Source organism: Zingiber officinale, chromosome 1A, assembly GCF_018446385.1.
Source record: "Zingiber officinale cultivar Zhangliang chromosome 1A, Zo_v1.1, whole genome shotgun sequence".
NCBI classification, from domain to species: domain Eukaryota; kingdom Viridiplantae; phylum Streptophyta; class Magnoliopsida; order Zingiberales; family Zingiberaceae; genus Zingiber; species Zingiber officinale.
This window is the reverse complement of record NC_055987.1, coordinates 173869359-173888931: the sequence shown is the minus strand read 5'-3', so window position 1 is coordinate 173888931 and position 19573 is coordinate 173869359. Positions and strand designations below refer to the sequence as shown.

The 19573-nt window shown below is 38.6% G+C and overlaps 2 protein-coding genes and 1 long non-coding RNA gene across 3 annotated transcripts; all 3 read left to right on the top strand.

Annotated features, from left to right (window-relative positions):
- Window positions 1-203: 203 nt before the first annotated feature.
- On the top strand, window positions 204-5542 carry LOC122038449. Its single transcript, XR_006127872.1, has 3 exons — window positions 204-348; window positions 432-497; window positions 5174-5542. It is a non-coding gene; the product is annotated as an uncharacterized LOC122038449 (long non-coding RNA).
- Window positions 5543-7587: 2045 nt separating this feature from the next.
- Window positions 7588-9215, top strand: LOC122038448 (phenolic glucoside malonyltransferase 1-like). The gene has a single exon (XM_042598205.1). It carries the CDS (start codon window positions 7627-7629, stop codon window positions 8968-8970), a length of 1344 nt encoding a protein of 447 aa, XP_042454139.1. The 5' UTR covers window positions 7588-7626; the 3' UTR covers window positions 8971-9215.
- Window positions 9216-12021: 2806 nt separating this feature from the next.
- On the top strand, window positions 12022-18490 carry LOC122007065 (CBL-interacting protein kinase 32-like). The gene is made up of 8 exons (XM_042562830.1): window positions 12022-12176; window positions 12350-12613; window positions 12937-12999; window positions 13339-13410; window positions 13686-13793; window positions 13877-13957; window positions 14051-14104; window positions 18311-18490. The coding sequence occupies exons 2-8, from the start codon at window positions 12443-12445 to the stop codon at window positions 18488-18490; spliced, it is 729 nt and encodes a 242-aa protein (XP_042418764.1). The 5' UTR covers window positions 12022-12176; window positions 12350-12442.
- The last annotated feature ends 1083 nt before the right edge of the window (window positions 18491-19573 follow it).

Here is a 19573-nt window from a genome sequence, read left to right as displayed (position 1 = left end):
CCAGGCTAAAATAAATTTGAATGAATTAAAAATTATTTATTTAATTAAATTATTGAGAGAATTAGTGTTATTTTAACAATTAAAATAAATTTAAGGGATCACATTGAAAATTTATTAGTTAATAAAATTTTATTTTTTTATAGAAATTATAATAAATAAGCATAAATAATTTTAGAAATAAATTGAAACTACAAATTTTTTAATTGCCCCGGACCGGAGTGGAACTCGTTGGGTTAGGGTTTTCGTGCGACTGCCTCTCTCTATTCCTCTCTCGTCGCTTCATTTCCAAGTCCAAGATTCTTCATGGCGATTCCCGGCCCTTACTCCGGCGTCAGCTCCCTTGCCTTCGTATATCTCCATCTCATCCTTTCTTGTTGTTCCTCTACTTGTCCTTTTTCGTGCTTATTTACTTGTTTGTTCGAATGTGGTAGGTTGCTCGCACATCGGCTGTTGCCTTCGGAGTTGTTTATGGAAGCTTGAAGCTCTCCTATCTCAAAGTATATAATTTTTTCTCCCATCTGATGCTGCTTTTGTTGTCTATTTCGATCTGGATTCCATGATTTCGATTGATTATGGCAATATAATCATTTATATATTTATACTTCCATGACTCTTGTTTCTTATTCTTGCGGATCTACTTGTCCTGTGCGCAAATTCTGAAAAGAGCTTTTTTTCCAGAACATGGGAATGGAGTTTTATTATTAAGTTACGAATTGTTGGACTTAATAGTAGATGCGTCTGGCATTTATCTGCATAACAATACATAAATGTCCCTTCTCTGCAGACCACCCTTCCAGAGGACGGTTCTGCGTATGTTTTTAGTTATTGAGGACTACTAGGCCCTGGTTTGGTATACCAAAAGCTTTTCTGCGTTTTAGAAAAAAAATAGAATTTAAAAGTTGAAAACACAAATAAAGAAAATACTTAGATTCGTTTGACGCATTTAAATTTAGTATAGGTGACTGATGTAAATTATTAGAGATGATGTGATAAATATTATTTTTCTTTTCAAATTTTTTAGTAATTTATTTTATTTTCTGAAATGTGCAAAAAAATTCAATTACCAAACATGGCCTCAATTTTTTTTAACTTTTTGTTTCTTCGTGATCCTTGATGAATTTATGCTCGAATTATATTCAGAAAGAAGTTCTTATGAATGCTTAATGCTATCTTTCTTCAATGTGCTTTACTGCTTTTGCTTCTATATGACATTAGAAGATTTCACAGTTCATATTTTTTTCACTTTATTTGGTGATCTATATTTCAGTTATTTGGTAGTTAACTGTGATGCCTAGGATTTCATAAGCTTATCTCCTTTTGTGTATATCCTACTAATGGTTAGTTTAAGTTTAACAAATTATGGAAATAATTGTAATTATTTTGTTGTATTTAGTATCTATTGTTGATCCAAATCTATGTTGTGAGTACCAAACTTCTTTGCAGCAGGTACATAAGCATAGTATTGTTAGTATGCTTTTGCTTTTGCAGCCTGAATTTGCTTCTATGATTTTTTAAGTCGGTCCTTGCATACATAACTGAAAATCCTGAAACTATCTTCATGAGAGCCTTTAATTGCTTATAACCTTCTCAGTTCACTTTGTCACTCTTAAATTTCTTAGATTCCTGTGGGAGATTAAGAACCATGATATCTTGGTTTTAAAAAAAGGTTCAATTTGAGAGCGCTAAATTCATAGTGCTGGAATTGTTTAGAATTTGTTATATTTTAGTCATTTAAGTCCTCCACTTTCTTTTTGCAATTATGAAGTGGACAAAGACGGGTAACAATTAAACTCAATATGTGACCCTATGTAGTTCTACATGGTTTATCGTGAGGTATTAAAGAAACGTTATAAGCTAAAATGATTTAAGTAATACTAACTTGGGCTTACGAGGTTTGAGTCAATGGTTGATCTTGACAACTTAATGGATCAATTCTCTTATCTAAGTGGGTTGTAAATTGTTTGAAAAAGCTGCATGCATTAAGATGTAGCCATCATTAAGCCTCATATGTAGCAGATTATTGATGATTATGAGTTGGGGTTTAGGTGTTGGTGGGGACATCAAGTGTTTGAGCTGGGATGCTCCTGGTCTATGACTCGGATTTGGATTTTATCAAGATGCAAGATTTAAGTAGAGGTGATTGTGAGATTTCAATTCAATACCATATATTGAGTTATGCGCTAAAAAAAAATTCATTAGTTTAGATGAGGGAACTACTATTAATTTCGGTGTAGGCATTTTGGTCAGTTCTCAAAGTTAATGTGCCATTTTTTTCATTTAAGCGGGCTGTGATAATTGCCTAATTCTAGGTATGGTAAAGTGTTGGAAAGGGTTGTCTTTGTGAAATGTTGTAGCCACCATTAGGACTTCAGGTGTTGCTTGGGTCATCAAGCCTTAAGCAGGGGATGATTATGGGCCATGAGTTGGGCTTCAGCTCTGAACAGGAATGTCAAGCTTTAAGTTGGGAAGATCATGACAGTTCAATTTAGTATCACTTGGTTAGTTATCAGATAGTTTTTTTTTTTAAAGCTTAGATAGGTGAGCACTTATTAACTTAAACATTTTGGATCACTGTTCTTTGGTCTAACAAGTCAAAGGCCAATTTTCTCATTTAAGTGGGTTGTGTTATCATCCTAATAAGTAGAGGGTTCTCTGAAAACAAATATTGACTTGAGGTATTGAAACTTCAACCCTCTGATGTAAAAGACTTGTAAGAAAATGATGATTGGTAACTGCAAAAGCTTGTTAGGAGTATGAGGAAATTTGAAGGCAAGAGGAATCTTCATCGATTCTGATGTCATGTGACAAATCCTTTTTCTAAGTAATTTTTGTGACTTGATCTCATTGTATAAGTAATTGGAGGCTAGTCGGTATCCTTCCAAGGGTCATCCTATTATTTTCCACATTGTTTAGATCAATGATTTAATTGATTTCTTTTGTTTTAGTGAACAAGTTTGTTAGGAGTGTGAAGAAATTTGAAGGTGAGAGGAATCTTCATTGATTCTGATGTCGTGTGACAAATCCTTTTTCTAAGTAATTTTTGTGACTTGATCTCATTGTATAAGTAATTGGAGGCTAGTCGGTATCCTTCCAAGGGTCATCCTATTTTTTCCACATTGTTTAGATCAATGATTTAATTGATTTCGTTTGTTTTAGTGAAAATTTGGGCTTGGTGGTTTGTGCTTTGTCCATCTACATCAACTATTCCAGTTATAACTATTCTGTTGGGCTCGATATGAAACATGGGATGAGTATGGATAACCAACACTGAGAAGTTAAGCTTCATTTTGATTCTCAAATGAACAATCCATCTCTTTCGAAGTGTATCAAGGTGCCTCCATATTGTGACAGACAAAACGAGAGTAGTTGTTTTTACAAGCCCAAGATGGAAAATGTCGTATCAATGGTTCTGATATTGATGTGTCTTGTCTCTAAGATTTGAATCAATTCTTTGTAAGCTTGATTTTCTTTCTTAAGCCACCAAATAGTTGACCATACTGATATTGACTCTCACTTTGTATGTATACATGTCAAAAGTTGCAACCAAAATTCTATTGGTTAACACTGTTTTTTTCTTCCTTGTTAACCTTGATCTGAATCTACTGATCTGACACCCTACTTGAGTCTGACTGAGAAAATTGTTAACTAATCAATGAACTTTTTAGTCTTTTGTTAGTCTGCTAGTATTAGTTTGGGCTTAAGTATTAGGTTAGTCTGCTACTATAATTTGGGCTTAAGCATTGGCTCATTGATTGAGCCAAACAAAGCTAATGAGCTAGATCTTTCTCTGACTGCTCAAGTAAGCTCTGACAAATGACATTTGGAATGGACATAATCATAGCCACAAAGAGAGATATTTGGAAAGGGATTTCATTCTGATGATGAATCCATCATTGGGCTTGGGGTCTTGCAAAAGGTTGCTGATTATGTGATTCTGAGACGAGCTGGTCCACCATCGTGCCTCACACCCTAGTTTAATCTGACAGAGTTGTGAGCTAATCAAGGTAATTAGTAGAATTAGTTGTGTGCTTAACCAACTAATTGGAGTAATGCATTTTAGGTTTGCGTTTGGGCTTGACAAAATTAATCAATTTTGTTCTCTCATGTTGAATGTTGACAGTGTTGTGATAATGATAACCATAACACATTCTGATTTATACACTGTAGGATCTTCCAGCTAACTTTGCAGTTTAGATACCATAATTTAACTTGTTCAGCTGACACTAGTCAGTCAGTTACAAACCAGAAACCCAGTATGCTTATTTGATATTGGGGTTAGTTAATTAATCTAACATAAGTTTATATCTTGTTTTAAACATAGAATAATGCTCAAAACGTTTCATTTAGCACATTGTATTCATGTTGTCTCTAATATAGCACAAGTATCCATCTTTTAAATGGTAAAATGATGATGTGGCATTGATGTGGAGTTATGTCACATCAGCATGCATGTTAAAAAAAATGAGATTTGAAAATTTAAAAGTGAATTTTCGAGTAATTGGATTTGGGAGGAAATCAGATTAAGAAAGGAAATTTATGTTCCTAGCGACATCATCATTTTAACAGATAAATTTAATATGTGCTATATTTGAAATAAAAGGAGTACGCTATATATATATATAGTTAATCCTTTACATTGCACATTATTAAATTTGACCTATTTAGTTGTTTTTTATGTTCAATTTATCCATTTTATTTTAACTATTCTTTGCCCCTTTTTAATTTTTGGTAGCATGTTTCTTGAGAATCAACTATATGCGGCATCATGATTTTTATGCTTTTCAAATAACACTTTAAGTTGTGTTGCCTGCAAAAGCCTATTCAGAGAATTGCAAAGGCCCTCTTTTTTTAAGCAAGCCAAACGTTAATTGTTGAGTTAGTGCATTATGGCTTGACATGTCCAACATTGTTTGATGATGAGGAATCGGATGTATTTTCATGAAGATGAATCCATTTGCTCATGTGTTTGCTATCTATCACCTGAACAAAATTTTCCAATATAATGTACATATGTTTGAATTTATACTAGGACAAGGACAGGGACGTCATGGGGTAGATGCATGGTATTCAATGTATCAAGCCTTATTTTCTGGCAGAACATGAACTATATGCATGCATAATCCTTTGTGATCTATGGTTGTAGCTAATTGGGTACTTCTCATTTTGTCTGTAGGCTAAGGCAAAGTCCCACCAAAAGGCAGAGGCCAAAGGTCATCACTGAGTACAATTATGTAGCTCTTTGTATAAAGAGCAAAATGATCTTATGGCCGTGACATCATTTGTTAGCGTAATTCTACTTTGGTTGCTGATTCGTGCTTTTCCTAATCCTGGAGATCATAGCATCCCTGGCCCTTTATTGATTTTGTTCTGCAATAATCCAGCTTTCGTTGCTAAAGGAAACTGCATTTCTTTTTCCATTTTATCAGTTTTTGTTTCTGTGTTACATGCTTGTACCAAATTATATGCTGATCTAGGCTAAGCTGGAAATGCTCTTGTAGCACGCAATTGTTCCTTTATAAATTATTTTCCCCAAGTTGGATAATTCCTTTTCTACATTATTATTTTTCGTGCCTATCCTTGTGAGGGAATTGTCTGAGGTGTGACTTCCGGGTTTTGTCAATGTTTATGTCAAAGTGGCCCGTCAGAAGTACAATGGGGTTGTGTTTAGGCCACTTTGTACCCTTAGTTCCTGAGGTAGAGCCACACTGGACATTGCCTTGAGGGAGAGGTTGTTGGGATCGTATTGCTGGCCAGAAGGGGCGAGTCACTCTTCAATAATAATTATTACTATTTTTACTTCGTGGAACTCTTCTGGAGGTCGACAAACATCTTCTCTTGGGAGATTTATAATGAAGCACAAGAAAAGCTAAATAAAAGATTACAATGAGCTCAGGAATTGCATAATAATCTGCACTTCTAGTCGATCATTGTGTCCATGATTCGATCATTAGTCAATTGGTATATTGACTTTGACCATTTAAAGATCGACTTTGCTTGGGTACATTCTTGTCCAAGTACATACAACTCTCATAGAGCTTTACTCGCCTCGAAGTTATCTTGCAGTAGTCTGTATCTGAGCCCATAGCTCCTTTTTTTGTCATCTTTCACGCATATGCTTTCGAAGTACACTTCCCTTGGTTCTTTCCCAGTGCTTCTTTTCCTGTGGTCCTCAGTATAAAATCAGTGGATATCCAACAATTTTAGTCCGTCAAGCCATCGTTGCGTGTATTTCACCAAGTCTTGTAAACATTAGTACAGACACCAACACTAAAGACAAATCTAATTTAAACATTTGCCTACGCGTTAAAATCGATTGTACCAACAATCCTTGTTTAAAATCTATGATCGTTCCTGACTATTAAAGAAATCGATCGTACTAACAATCTTTTGTTTATGTATGACAATAGGTTTAAGGTAGGTAAAATACAAATGAAATTTTAGAACCTAGTTATAAAATTTCAATTTTGTTAGCAAGGTGAGATATCTGAGCTTAAACTGTTTCTCCTCCTTCCATACTATAAAAAAGATTGTATCATGCAAATTATTCTTCATTAAATCATATCGAAATTATGAAATAGTGTAAACTTACATTTTAAAAATTTCTAAATATCTAGCGTTACATTACAAGTTTATTTTTGTAAAAAATATTATAGTCTGAAATTGTCAAAATCGAAATTTTGGTACAACCCAATCCACTATTAGTTGAATTATATTTTGGTACCAAATATCTTAATCCAATGATTAAGAAAGTATGAACTTTGGTATATGAGATGGAAGATGTTACAATTTTGAGATTGAGATCGATAAATCTATAAATGCCACAAGAAAATATCTTGATAAATACTAGTTCAATGAAAAATTAACAAATAAGAGTCTTACAACTTGTTATCCATCTTTGACTCCACCACCGCATTAAGTTGTCTTTTTTTTATTTTTACCTTAAAAAAAGTCAATGTATCTATTTGCCTTGTTCCTTGACCTTGTCTATCGATTTGGACACCTTTAGATATTTACATTCTAGCAAAATTAAAGAAGGTATCTATGATTTGGACAGCTTTAGATATTTACATTCTTTAAACTCATTATACGTCCTTAGTCAAGAAAATTTCTACGTCGCCCTCTTTGGTATCTTCCTTTTCTTATTACTAGTTGAATAAAATAATTCACAACTCGACTGTTTTATTTTTTATATTAAATATTATTTTTTTCTTTTGAATAAATTTAATTTAAATTAAAATAAAATGTTAAATCGAAATATCCTCGATCGCATTATCAGAACTGATAAATTTTGCCATATTAGAATTAAAATTCGTTTATTAAATTATTCATATCGGAATTAAAAGTTTTCAATTTAATTGGTCGAATGTGATAAAAATTAAATCATTATCTAACACTCCCGTGAAACATGCCAACTAAAAAGAAAAAACAAAGACTATTCTCTTGATATTTATTTTTGTTTAATTTAAGAATTACAAAAAATATATATATATATTTATATTTAGAAAAACAAAGAAAGAAGAATAGAATTCTCTATTATTTTTGTCGTTTTATTTTTGATTTCACACATATTAAGAGTGTTCGAATCTCTGGCAGATCATAATCTTTCACTGAGGTTTTATCTCCAAGATGACGTCACCACCATCGGAATTCAGAGTCCTCGAGACCTCTCGAGTCGGTCCTCCGCCGGGATCGGTGCCGGAATCTTCCCTTCCCTTCACCTTCTTCGACATAGCGTGGCTCTACGGCGGCCCGGTGCAACGTGTCTTCTTCTACCGTTTCCCCCACTCCGCCTCCCACTTCATGGAGTCCCTCTTCCCCACCCTCAAGTCCGCCCTTTCTCTCACTCTCCGCGACTTCTACCCCCTCGCCGGAAAGGTCCGCCCCGCACCTGGCAGCCAGAGTCAGTACGAGCTCCACTACGCCGAGGGAGACGGCGTCCCCTTTGTCGTCGCCGAGCACGACGGCGATTTCGACGACCTTTCGGGGTACCACCCGCGAGAATACACCAGGGTGCGGTCACTGGCTCCCCAGATTCCGGAGCCCACAGACGACGGCCAGCGTCCGGTGATGGCCCTGCAGGTAACTCTGTTCCCGAACAAAGGCTTGGCCTTGGCCGTCACCGTGCACCACTCGGCCTGCGACGGCTCGAGTTCCACGCGGTTCATGTCGTCGTGGGCTTGCAGAGCTTCCGGACTCGAAAAGGCGGCTCCGGCGCCGCCCTCCTTCGACCGGAGCTCTGTTACAGATCCGAATGACGCATACTCCAAGTTCTTCAGCGGGTTTTCGGCCGGCGAACGAATCGTCGAATCCATGATGGTCCAATTTGCTCCGCCGGATGCCGTCATCGGCACGGTGACCCTCACCGCCGACGACCTCGGGAAGCTGAAGGCGACGATTTCCTCCGAAGCGAAGAACGCTTCTTTCCGCTGCTCCAACATCGTGGCGGCGTACGCTTACGCCTGGGTTTCCCTCGTCAAGGCGCGAGCGCCGAGCGCGGAGAGCACCGTGCACCTAGCGTTCCCCGGAAACTGCAGGGGAAGGCTGCAGCCGGCGCTGCCGGCGGAGTACTTCGGCAACTGCCTCGCCGGCATTTTCGTGGAGGCGAAGGCCGGCGACTTTGCGGGAGAAGACGGAGTGGCGGTGGCAGCTAGAATCATCGGCGAAGTCGTCGAGCAGTTCAAGGCAGAGCCACTTAGGGACGCCGACCAGTGGTCGGAGAAGTACCGCGCGATCGCGATGCAGCGGCCGCTGACCGTCGCGGGGTCGCCGGGGTTCAAAGTCTACGACGTGGACTTCGGGTGGGGAAGGCCGGTGAAGGTGGACATGCCGTCGATCACGTGGATGGGCGCCATCTCTGTGGCGGAGAGCAGAGACGAGAGCGGCGGAGTTGAGATTGGATCGGTGGCGTCCAAGTCCGAGATGGATCCGTTTGTGGCTCACTTCTCTCGTGGCCTCAAACTGCTGGATTAATTTTAAAAATAAAGTTATGATCCGAATCAAAATATATAAAATAAATAAATAAATAAATATTATATTTATCGAGATTATTGTATTATAGGTGCTATTATAAGTGTTGTCGAATTATGTTTTACGTGTTGTTGGATTAAAATACGAAAAATAATTCATAGATGCTAATGAATTATATGTATCATGTGTGATCCGATCGTTGTTAATTTAGAAGTTGCAGTGATAAATTTATGTTCCGATTTTGTTTACTAGTTTTAGATGATTTAGAATGATTGCTTCTTGATTATCAATACATGGATCAAAGATATAAGAGAATATAAAGGCAAATTACTAATTTATTAGACGAGTCGAAAATCACTTATCAAATTCTCCTCTCTTTTTTTTTTTACTTCATAATATAAGAATATTTACTAAAGGGGTCTTAAGGATCGGATGAGCCTTTCTTTGTTCTTGAGTGCTTTGAAGGTGTCTCATTTCTGCTCATTTGTTCCATCAAATACAGAGCATATGTTCAATTCAAAGAAAAATATGGAGGAGTAGGACAATGAGACTTAGACCATTTCTAATCACAAAATCTATTTTAATACCATTTTAACATCAATTTGGTGTTACTTACCAAATAATTTTCCAACTCCCACCAATACACACCATTTCCTACATCAAATGAACTAATATTTTTAAATATTACTTATTTAAATTAATAACTAATATAAATTTATAATATAAAAAATTTACATAATAAATTTAAATTAAATAATATTAATTTATAATATTTAAGAATATTTTAAATATAAATTTAATATTACAATACATTATATTAAAAAAACACTTGCACCATTTTGTGGTGCAAGTGAACAATGCATTATATCTTCTTTTTCTTCTCGTCTCTACTTTCATGCTCAGTTTTATTTTATGTGGTTTCATTGGTGAGCTCGTCACAGTAAATTCTTTGGGCTAGGCATGTGCCTTTATTGGTTGGCTACTAAAAGCCTAGTTATTTGTAGTCTAACTTTGTTATAGGGGAGCTAAAATCAACTCGTATCCATACTCTTTTATATCATTTTAGTGTAAAAAGAATTCCAAATACTTTCCAACGTAATACTAAAATTTGCATCATTTTAGTGCTCGTCGCCTCAACCTACCGTTGGTGGCCTTTGGCTGCCGACCCGATTAGCACTATACCTTGAGGGGAAGGTAAACTCAGGGGGATCGTCGCCGGTGCGATTGACGCTGGAATCCAGACGGATCTGAGCAGACTTTCCTCCACCGTCGATCTGAGCTCCTGCTTAGATCCAGTCAAATTCTGGTACCAATCGCGCCGGCAATGTTCTCCCTGGGTTCATCTTCCCCTTTGGATATAGTGCTAATCGGTCTAGCGGGCAGAGGCCGCCGACGATGAGCTAGGGCGATGAGTGAGATACAGGGATGGGAGATTTTGGGGACAGGATCCGAGCTACAAAATGGGAGCTTGAATGCCTGCCTTGTCTTCCTTATTCATTTCATTAACTACCTCAATTGAAATGTCATACAATTTAGGAAAGCCTTGCCTTCGAGTGATGGTCTCCTTGCCTTGGTTGGAACTTTAGGCCTCCCTGGCGAGCTCGCCAGCGCCACTGAGGCAGGTGACCGCCTCCAAAGGGCGGCGAATAGTCTTCATCTCCATGGACAGCTTCAGCACCTCCTCAAGGTCGACGGGAGCACCTTCCATTGGGCCCCACTCAAATGCCTCCTTCAACCGTGCCACCCACAGCGCAATGGTCGAGAGGCCCAAGTTCCTCCCGGGGCAGACATGGTGGCCGGCGCCGAAAGGCATGAGGCGCAGGTCGCCACCGCGCTCTGCCTCCATGAAGAGCTTGGGCCGGAATGACTTGGGCTGATCTCAAACCGTTGGTTCTTGGGTGAACGCCCCATGATGACGTCGATCTCTCGGCATAGCTTGGCCTGCGTCTCCGGTGCAACACCAATTCCATGGCCAATTTCGTTAGCAGTGCGGTCATGACCGTTCCACGGAAGAGCATTTCCTGCCGTAATGATTAGCTTATCTGATACGGTTATGAAGATGGGTCCCAAAAAGGTGAGTCAACACTATAAGAAAAATGAAATTCTACATCTTTTATAAAAAACGTTATTTTTTTTTTAAATAACATTTTTAGTGAAAAACGTTGTTTACTTCATTAATTTCTTATTAATAGATAATATTTTTTAAAAAATTATTATCTATTAATAATTTTTATAGGTCAAAATAACGCTTCTTAAAAAGTATTATTTAATTATTATTATTATTTTACAATGATTTTTAAAAAATATTGTCTATTGTCAAACTCTCATTTAAATCTAGATCAATATAAATCGTTGGATCAAGTAAGGAATAGAAAACCCCTAATGTCACTCGCCCACCTATCGTCCGATCAAATCCCTCCCGAACCCTTCTCCCAACTCCTCTCACGCCCTAGTTCTCGTCTCACGCCGTCCTTCTCCATCCAACTCCTCCTCTCAAGCGGCAGATCCCGGTGCTGAGGCGATCGACCACGACTGATCGATCCCACCGCACCTGCCTCTTCCCCTCCATCCCCTCCTGCCTCCGGGCTCTTCTTCTGCGCTCAGTCTCCGACCGATTCTTTTCCGCAGGGATGCCGCAGCTGGCGGGATTTTAGGGTATGCGATTATTTTTCCGTGGTGTTGTTTGTTCCAGCTCTTAGATTTCTGGAACATGACGCAACCTTTAGGAACCGCCGTCTCCCGGTCTCTTCTTCCCCCAATCGTCCTGGGGTTTCTTTCCAAGTCGGAGCCCCAGATGAAGGGATAAGGATACACTGTAGTGGCCGGGAGCATGCTCTACTGCGCGTTTCCTTCTGCCCAGCATTTGCTGGTGCCAAAAATTCAATTTTTTTTTATATATATAGAAGAAGATCAGTAGATAGCTGTTCTAGTTCTTTACCGGTCCATCTTTCTTGGAGGAAGATGAAGAAATTGCTGAAATTGTGACAAGCGAAGTTGTACGTACTATATTACTTTAATTTCTCTGTTTCTGGATTCTCTACTTTTTTTTTTGGCTTTGCTCGATCATTCGCTCCAACATTATTGCTTTTTCCCTTGTTGAATCAGGTGGTACCAACCACAAAGATCAAGCTTTCTTCTTCTATTTGACAAGATCTTACTAGTTTTTGGTCTTTTGTAAGATCTGCTTCAGCTCTGTGCCATTTTATCAGGTTCCTGTTGTTTCACAACAATATATCCTTCATTTACTATCATTTGTGCTATTTTTTGTTGCTATACTTGGTATCTTGCAAAATCTTCTTGTCTTCTTTTTAGATGCTGATGCTATGTCTTCAACTCTGCCTTTTTTATGCTGTGCATGCTTTGATCCAAGAATTTTTTGCAGAATAAATTGAGTTGTGGAATTAGGACTTTTTTGAATTAAGATCAAGCATCGACAAACATAGCAGAAAGCATAACTCTTAAGGAGAGACAAGGAATGAATACAACTAAGATCAAACGGAGAGTCGGTAAATATGAGCTGGGACGCACGATCAGGGAAGGAACATTTGCCAAGGTCAAGTTTGCAAGGAATATCGAAACTGGAGAACCCATTGCCATCAAGATTCTTGACAAGGAGAAAGTTCTCAAACACAAATTAGTCGAACAGGTGGCTAAATTTTCTTGAAATTTTTTACTTCCTTATGCGCTAAGTTTGTTTTTTTTTTCTTTATAACATCTGCAAAACTATTTTTGCAGTAACCTAATCCCAATGTGTGTGAATGCATGATGACATTGGAGCCTTTGTGCTGATTTCAGACAATTGAGTCCTGCATGTATAGGCAGATGCATTTGAAAACTTAAAACGCACTACTATTATCTTTTTTTTCTGAATATTTTTGTTTCTTGCCACCATAGAAGTAGCTTTGTTAAGTCTTCCTCGATCGTCTCTTGACATATTTCAAGTTTACTAACAGTAAATTCTTAGTGCAGATCAAGCGAGAAGTAGCTACTATGAAGTTAATAAAGCATCCTAATGTTGTTCGCATCTATGAGGTCTAATTTTGCTTTCAACCTTATTTCTAGTCTCACTATGTGATAATTTTGGTAACACTATCCTAGTTGAAAGAGTGGCATTGTGATGCTTTCCTTGTCCCTCGTGATGTCTATTTCACAATTCATTTTAGTTATCATCTAGTGACATGGTATTGTAGTTTGGTCGGTAATCATCAACTAGAGTCTTGCAGTCCATGCATTAATCTCTCAATTGATTCACACTTACAAGAACTAGGCAATAAACACACACACATAGATGCAGGAATAAACACTTTCTGTCAATTTCTTCTTCGAGAAATGTTCATTCACTTAGCTGATTAATGTTTTTCCCTATTCCAGGTGATGGGAAGCAAATCTAAGATTTTCATTATACTAGTATTTGCTACAGGGGGAGAGCTTTTCGACAAAATAGTAAGTGCAAATTTTGATGCATCAATTTCCTTATGACAATTTTCTTCCCCTAGAAAGAACATACATGCTCAAGCCATAGGGAATATACTGATGTCTCATAACGCGAATTGATAAAGAGTATATACTACCGACACCAATGAATTCAAACATAGGACCTTTTTGAGATCATGTTAAAACTTATTAGCTTAAAACTTATCTCAAAACTTTGATTTTTCTTAGAAACTCAAATTATCACCATTCATATACTTCTCACTCTAGTCTGATATATCATGTAGGTAAACCATGGTCGTATGAGGGAAGATGAAGCACGAAGATATTTCCAACAACTTATCAATGCGGTTGATTACTGCCATAGCAGGGGAGTTTACCATCGCGATCTGAAAGTAGACTAACCACACACATCCTTATGACGATGAATTGTTCAAGTCTTTGAGCAATATTAATTATGTTAAATGCATTTCTGCAGCCAGAAAATTTACTACTCGATGCTTACGGTAACCTGAAAGTTTCAGACTTCGGATTAAGTGCGTTATCACAACAAGTCAAGGTAAACTTCATTTTGATCAGTGGATAATTTCTTAATATTTTTTGATTTATAATCATCCAATTAAGCTTCAAATTTTTTTAATGTTTGTTCCAGGATGATGGCTTACTTCATATCACTTGTGGCACTCCAAATTATGTTGCTCCAGAGGTCGAGATAACTATCTCGTGACGATATGTTTTGAACTAGTTTGAAGATCAAATCTGATACTTGTTTAAAATAATTTTGCTCTTCGTATTAAGAAGACTTTGGGATGTAAACGAGAAGATGGTTAAAACCAACGAGTAAAGAACATTCAAGTCAAGAGGATAAGTAACATCTATCAAGATTCTTTAAGTTCATGCAATAAGATGTAGTCGATAGGAGTAGTTTTGAGTGTTTCTTAATTAAAATTTCTTTGTATGCAAGTAATTATGTTTGTTATAGAAGTGTAAGGATGATAATTTCTATATTGATCTTAGTTGTTTATTTAATAATATGTTGTTGATTAAAATAGATTTATTTTCATTTATCTTTTATTTGTCTTTGATATTAAAAGATAATAGTTTAAATTTTTTTATCTTTTACTAAAAAAATAACACTTTTGTATGCATTGTGAAATTATTGTCTTTGCTAAAAAAGATAACGCTTTTTATGCGTTGTCTTTAGTAAAGACAACACTTTTTATGTATTGTCTTTAACAAAGACAATGTTTTTTTATGCGTTGTCTTTGTAAAAAATGACAACGCTTTTAAAGCGTTGCAAAAGCGTTGTCTTTGCTACAAACGACAACGCTTTTAAAGCGTTGTCTTTGCGCAGACTTTTAACAACAGTGCTTTTAACAACGCTTTTTCAGCCACATCTATTAGCTTTTTTCTTGTAGTGCAAAGCAGTGAAAACTAGCTGATGTGGAAGTCAAAGTCAAACGATCAAAATCGTAGGGTCGGATGGACTACTAGACCGCGAATCGTGGATCAGGCAAAGTTGACTGAGCGGACCCTAAGAGCCAATCAGACATGAAGGGTCGACTAGACCGTCCAAACAGTCATCCTCCACACTTATAGCCGAGGTTAAGAGCACAATACTAAGTTATCTGGTCCATCGCCATTGCCGATCATACCTTAGGTCCAATTGGACGTAATACGCCTCTTCGACGGCAGTAAGGCCTAGTGAAAAATAGGTCGATAGCTTCATTCTGTATGTCTGTATGGCTAAGCTGGTGACGTCCTAGAAGAGTGGCACCTGGTCGGCCTATAGGAGAACTCACATACACGTCTTATCGTATTCTTTTGGAAATTTATACCATTGACAACAAAGAATGTCCCGCAGGCAAATTATACTTTAGGAGCTTCTAGCCTGTCACATCAGAGATTTGCGTGATCATTTAAGGAAAGGTGTCAGAGACACTTTTCGACTTGTCTATTCTTAGGATGTTTTGGAAAACATACATATGCGTTGGGATGTGTGCACAGACACTACAGTGACACTATTAAAGGGGGTCTCCATCTATAGGTGGAGGTATGTGATGTTTTATATTTGAACATGCCCATTGCTCCAGTTTTTTTTACTGTTATTCTTCTCCTCATACATGGATCACTGACTTGAGCATCAGACGGATAATGTTGGACACCCTTCCTTGGCCCAACACTAATGTTTCTGGTTTTATAGGATAGTGTGGAGTCTTCCTCTAGTCAACACCAGAGGCGCGTTCCTAGCTAGCCGTCTTCTCATCTTTCGAGCAGGATCATATTTGGTTCCGTCTATGAGAACTTTGTTGGCTCGCGGCGGTCGGCTAAAAGGGGGGTTGAATAGTCTACAAAAATAAAAACGCAACCCTTCTCAACTTTTCTTAAACTAACGCTTGCAAAAGAAATGAAGATAATAAACAGAAAGAAGAGGCAAGAGGATTTTTACTTGGTTACAACCGGGGAGGTTGTTAATCCAAGGAAAGTGTAGCACTAAATACTCTTTCAGGCGGAGAATTCTCTTACAGCAGTGAAGCGCAAAAACAATGAAGCTAATCTAAAAATGAAGCGTACAAGTGTTGGAAATGAATTGCTTGAGTTGATTGAAAGTTTCTGGACCAAGGCTGTATTTATAGGCTTGGTCGGGACGCCCCGAAGTGTTCTAGACGCCCTGGGGGGATAAAACTTTATCCCCAACACACAGATCTCGGTTTGATTGAGATCTGGATATAATTTTAGGCCAAGCGCCCGGAACGGTTCCAGGCGCCTAGACTGTTCCGGGCACCCGGAAGCCCAAAGTCAACAGGAGTTAACTTTTTCGATCCGGGCCCTCTGCTCCGGGTACGCTCGCCTCGGTCTAGGTCTTCCACTTCGATTCTGTTCGCTTGGGTGATCTCTACCATCCGGAATAGGGCTCACCCGAACCCAGCTTCTGGTTTTCTCGAGCAGGTTTGTGCTCCAGCTTCTCATCCCTCGGAATTGTCGCGTGCTTCCTTCTCGTCCGCCAGCGTACTCATCCGCAGTCTTCGTCCCTCAGTCGCACCCCGTGTCGACCTTCTCGCTAGCTGCGTCTCTTGCTCCCCGAGCAGTCTTCCGCTCTGGCTTCTCGTCCCTCGGAACCACCGCACGCTTCCTTCTCGTCCGTCGGTGTATTCTTCCGCAGTGCCTCGTCCCTCGGACACACCGCGTGTCGTCCTTCTCGTTAGCTGCGTCTTCTGCTCGACTACTTGTGCTCCTAAGCTCGTGCACACTTAGACACAAAGTTAAAAACACACAGGACCTAACTTAACTTGTTGATCACACTAAAATAACCTTGGTGTTCCAACAATCTTCCTCTTTTTGATGTGAGCAACCCAAGTTAAGATAGGGTAAATAGACATAAAAAGTAAACTAACTAATTTTGCAATTAAAGTGCAAAAAGATAGAAAATTTAAATTTTGGTCTACTTCCCCCTATACTTATACTTTTCCTCCTCCCACTTTGATCACATAAAAATTGGGATTCAGGAAAAAATCTAAGGGTTAAAACTTAGAAAATTTTGAAAATAATTTCAATGATTAAAAATTTTGAAAACTTATACGCACGAAAATTTTTCTAAGTATAAAAATATTTTAGAAAGATTTCCAAATAAATGCTTTAAAAACTTTTTAAAGCATTTATTAAATTTTAATGCTTTACCAGAAAATTAATTAAATATTTTATTTCAATATTTTGATTTCCAAGTTGTGGCGAGACACTAGGCCTTCTTGGTTATTGGAGCAACAACCACTTCCTTAAACAAAGTCTCATAAATAAACTGATTGTTTAATTTCCTCACTGAAAGCGCTACATCTGATTAAAAGTTCAATTAAAACATGACTTTAGAACCCAATAAAGGTTCCAGCCTACTAGATTAACTAAAAATTTCTTAGGGGCATACCTCTTTGAAAGGTTCCTAATTTGCCCATTATGTATCTAAAATATCAATTTAAATTGTTAAATTTTCTAACATTGGTATTAGATGAGCATGTATGATTTTTCAAGTTATTTGCTTGTACTTTTAAATTATCATTTTCTACTTTTAATTTTTAATTTTCTAATTTAATTCCGTCGAATTCTTTTATTGGACAAGATTTAGCTAATATTATTTTCAAATTCTTAATTTCTTTTTCTAATTTACAGCAATCCTTAGTTAACAATTTAATAAACTTAAATAGTTTATCGGGAGGAAGAGATCGTACTTGACTTACCTTGTCGCTCTTGTTACCCGTTTCTCCCCCTGAATTACTGTTATCTTCCGACGTGGCTCCCCCTTCGTTGATGCTCTCGATACTCATTTCGTAAGAGCTTGACTCGCAGTCATCGTCTTGATGACTTGTCATTAGTGCAAGTCCGGAGAAGGCTTCGACTTCCGATTCGGATGAGGTATTGTCCCACGTCGCTTTTAATGCCTTGTATTTTTGAACAGGCTTCTTACCTTTATCCGTGTCCTTATTCCTCAGCTTGGGGCAGTTGTTCTTAGCATGCCCTTCTTCATTGCAGTGGTAGCAGTGGATCGTCCTTTTCTTTCTACCCTGCGGATGGCTAGTTTTTCTAAAATTACATAACTTCTTAAATCGTCTTACCATCATACCATTTCCTCGTCGTCGATAGAGGACTCTGACTCAGGTTCGTCTCTCGATACTTTGAGGGTGATGTTGTGCTTGGGCTCTTTCGTACCTGTACATCTTGATTCATGCACTTCAAATGTGGAAAAGAATTCTTCTAATGTAATTTTTTCTAAATCTTTTGAAATATAAAAGACATCTACTAGTGATGCTCATTTTGTATTTCTAGGAAATGAATTGAGGGCATACCTTAGCGAATCTCGGTTGCTTATCTTTTCTCTGAGATTCAAGAGTCTGGTGATGATTTCCTTAATTCTTAAGTGCAGATGCGCAACTGTCTTGTCTTCACCAAGTCGCAGGCTGGTGAGCTGGCTGCGGAGGAAATCTCGTTTCGCAAGCTTAGCTTCAGGCGTTCCTTCGTGCAGCTCAAGGAACTTCTCCCAAAGTTCTTTAACGGAGTCGTAGTTGCTGATCCGGTTGATTTCTTATGGCGGAAGAACAGTTAGTAGATGGTACTCTGCTTTGTCGTTTGCCATGTAGTTGACCTGCTCCTTCTTCATCCAGCGGTATTTCTCCTTACCTTCTGGTGCTATAAAACCGAATTCCATAATTAACATTAAATCAAAATCGATTTTTAAAAAAATACTTGCATTCACTTTTTCCAGCTAGCGAATTCTCCTTCAAACTTCGGTGGGTAAATACTTGGTCCGACCATTATTTTGTTGCTTCGTTCGGCGGTTAGTCCTCCTGAAGCGCCTTGGCTCTGATACCACTTGTTGGATCGCAGCGGCCGGCTAGAAGGGGAGTTGAATAGCCTGCAAAAATAAAAACACAACCCTTCTCGACTTTTCTTAAACTAACACTTGCAAAAGAAATGAAGGCAATAAACTGAAAGAAGAGGCAAGAGGATTTTTAATTGGTTACAACCGGGAAGGTTGTTAATCCAAGGAAAGTGTAGCACTAAATACTCCTTCAGGCAAAGAAGCCTCTTACAGTAGTGAAGCGTAAAAACAACGAAGCTAATCTAGAAATGAAGCGTACAAGTGTTGGAAATGAATTGCTTGAGTTGATTAAAAGCTTCTGGATTAAGGCTGTATTTATAGCATTGTTCGGGGCGCCCCAAAGTGTTCCGGGAGCCCTGGGGGGTATAAAACTTTATCCCCAATGCACAGATCTCGGTTAGATCAAGATCTGGATATAATTTCGGTCTGGGGCCCGAAAGGGTTTCGGGCGTCCGGAAGCCCAAAGTCAATGGGAGTTAACTTTTTCGGCCCGGATCCTCTGTTCCGGGTCCGCTCGCCTCGGTCCAGGTCTTCCACTCCGGTTCCGTTCACTTGAGTGATCTCTGCCATCCAGAATAGGCCTCACCCGAACCCAACTTTCCGTCTTCTCGAGCAGGCTTCTGCTCTGGCTTCTCATCCCTCAGAATCGTCGCGTGCTTCCTTCTCGTCCGCCAGCGTACTCATCCACAGTCTTTGTCTCTCAGTCGCACCCCATGCCGACCTTCTCGCTAGCTGCATCTCTTGCACCCCGAGCAATCTTCTACTCCGGCTTCTCGTCCCTAGGAACCACTGCATGCTTCTTTCTCG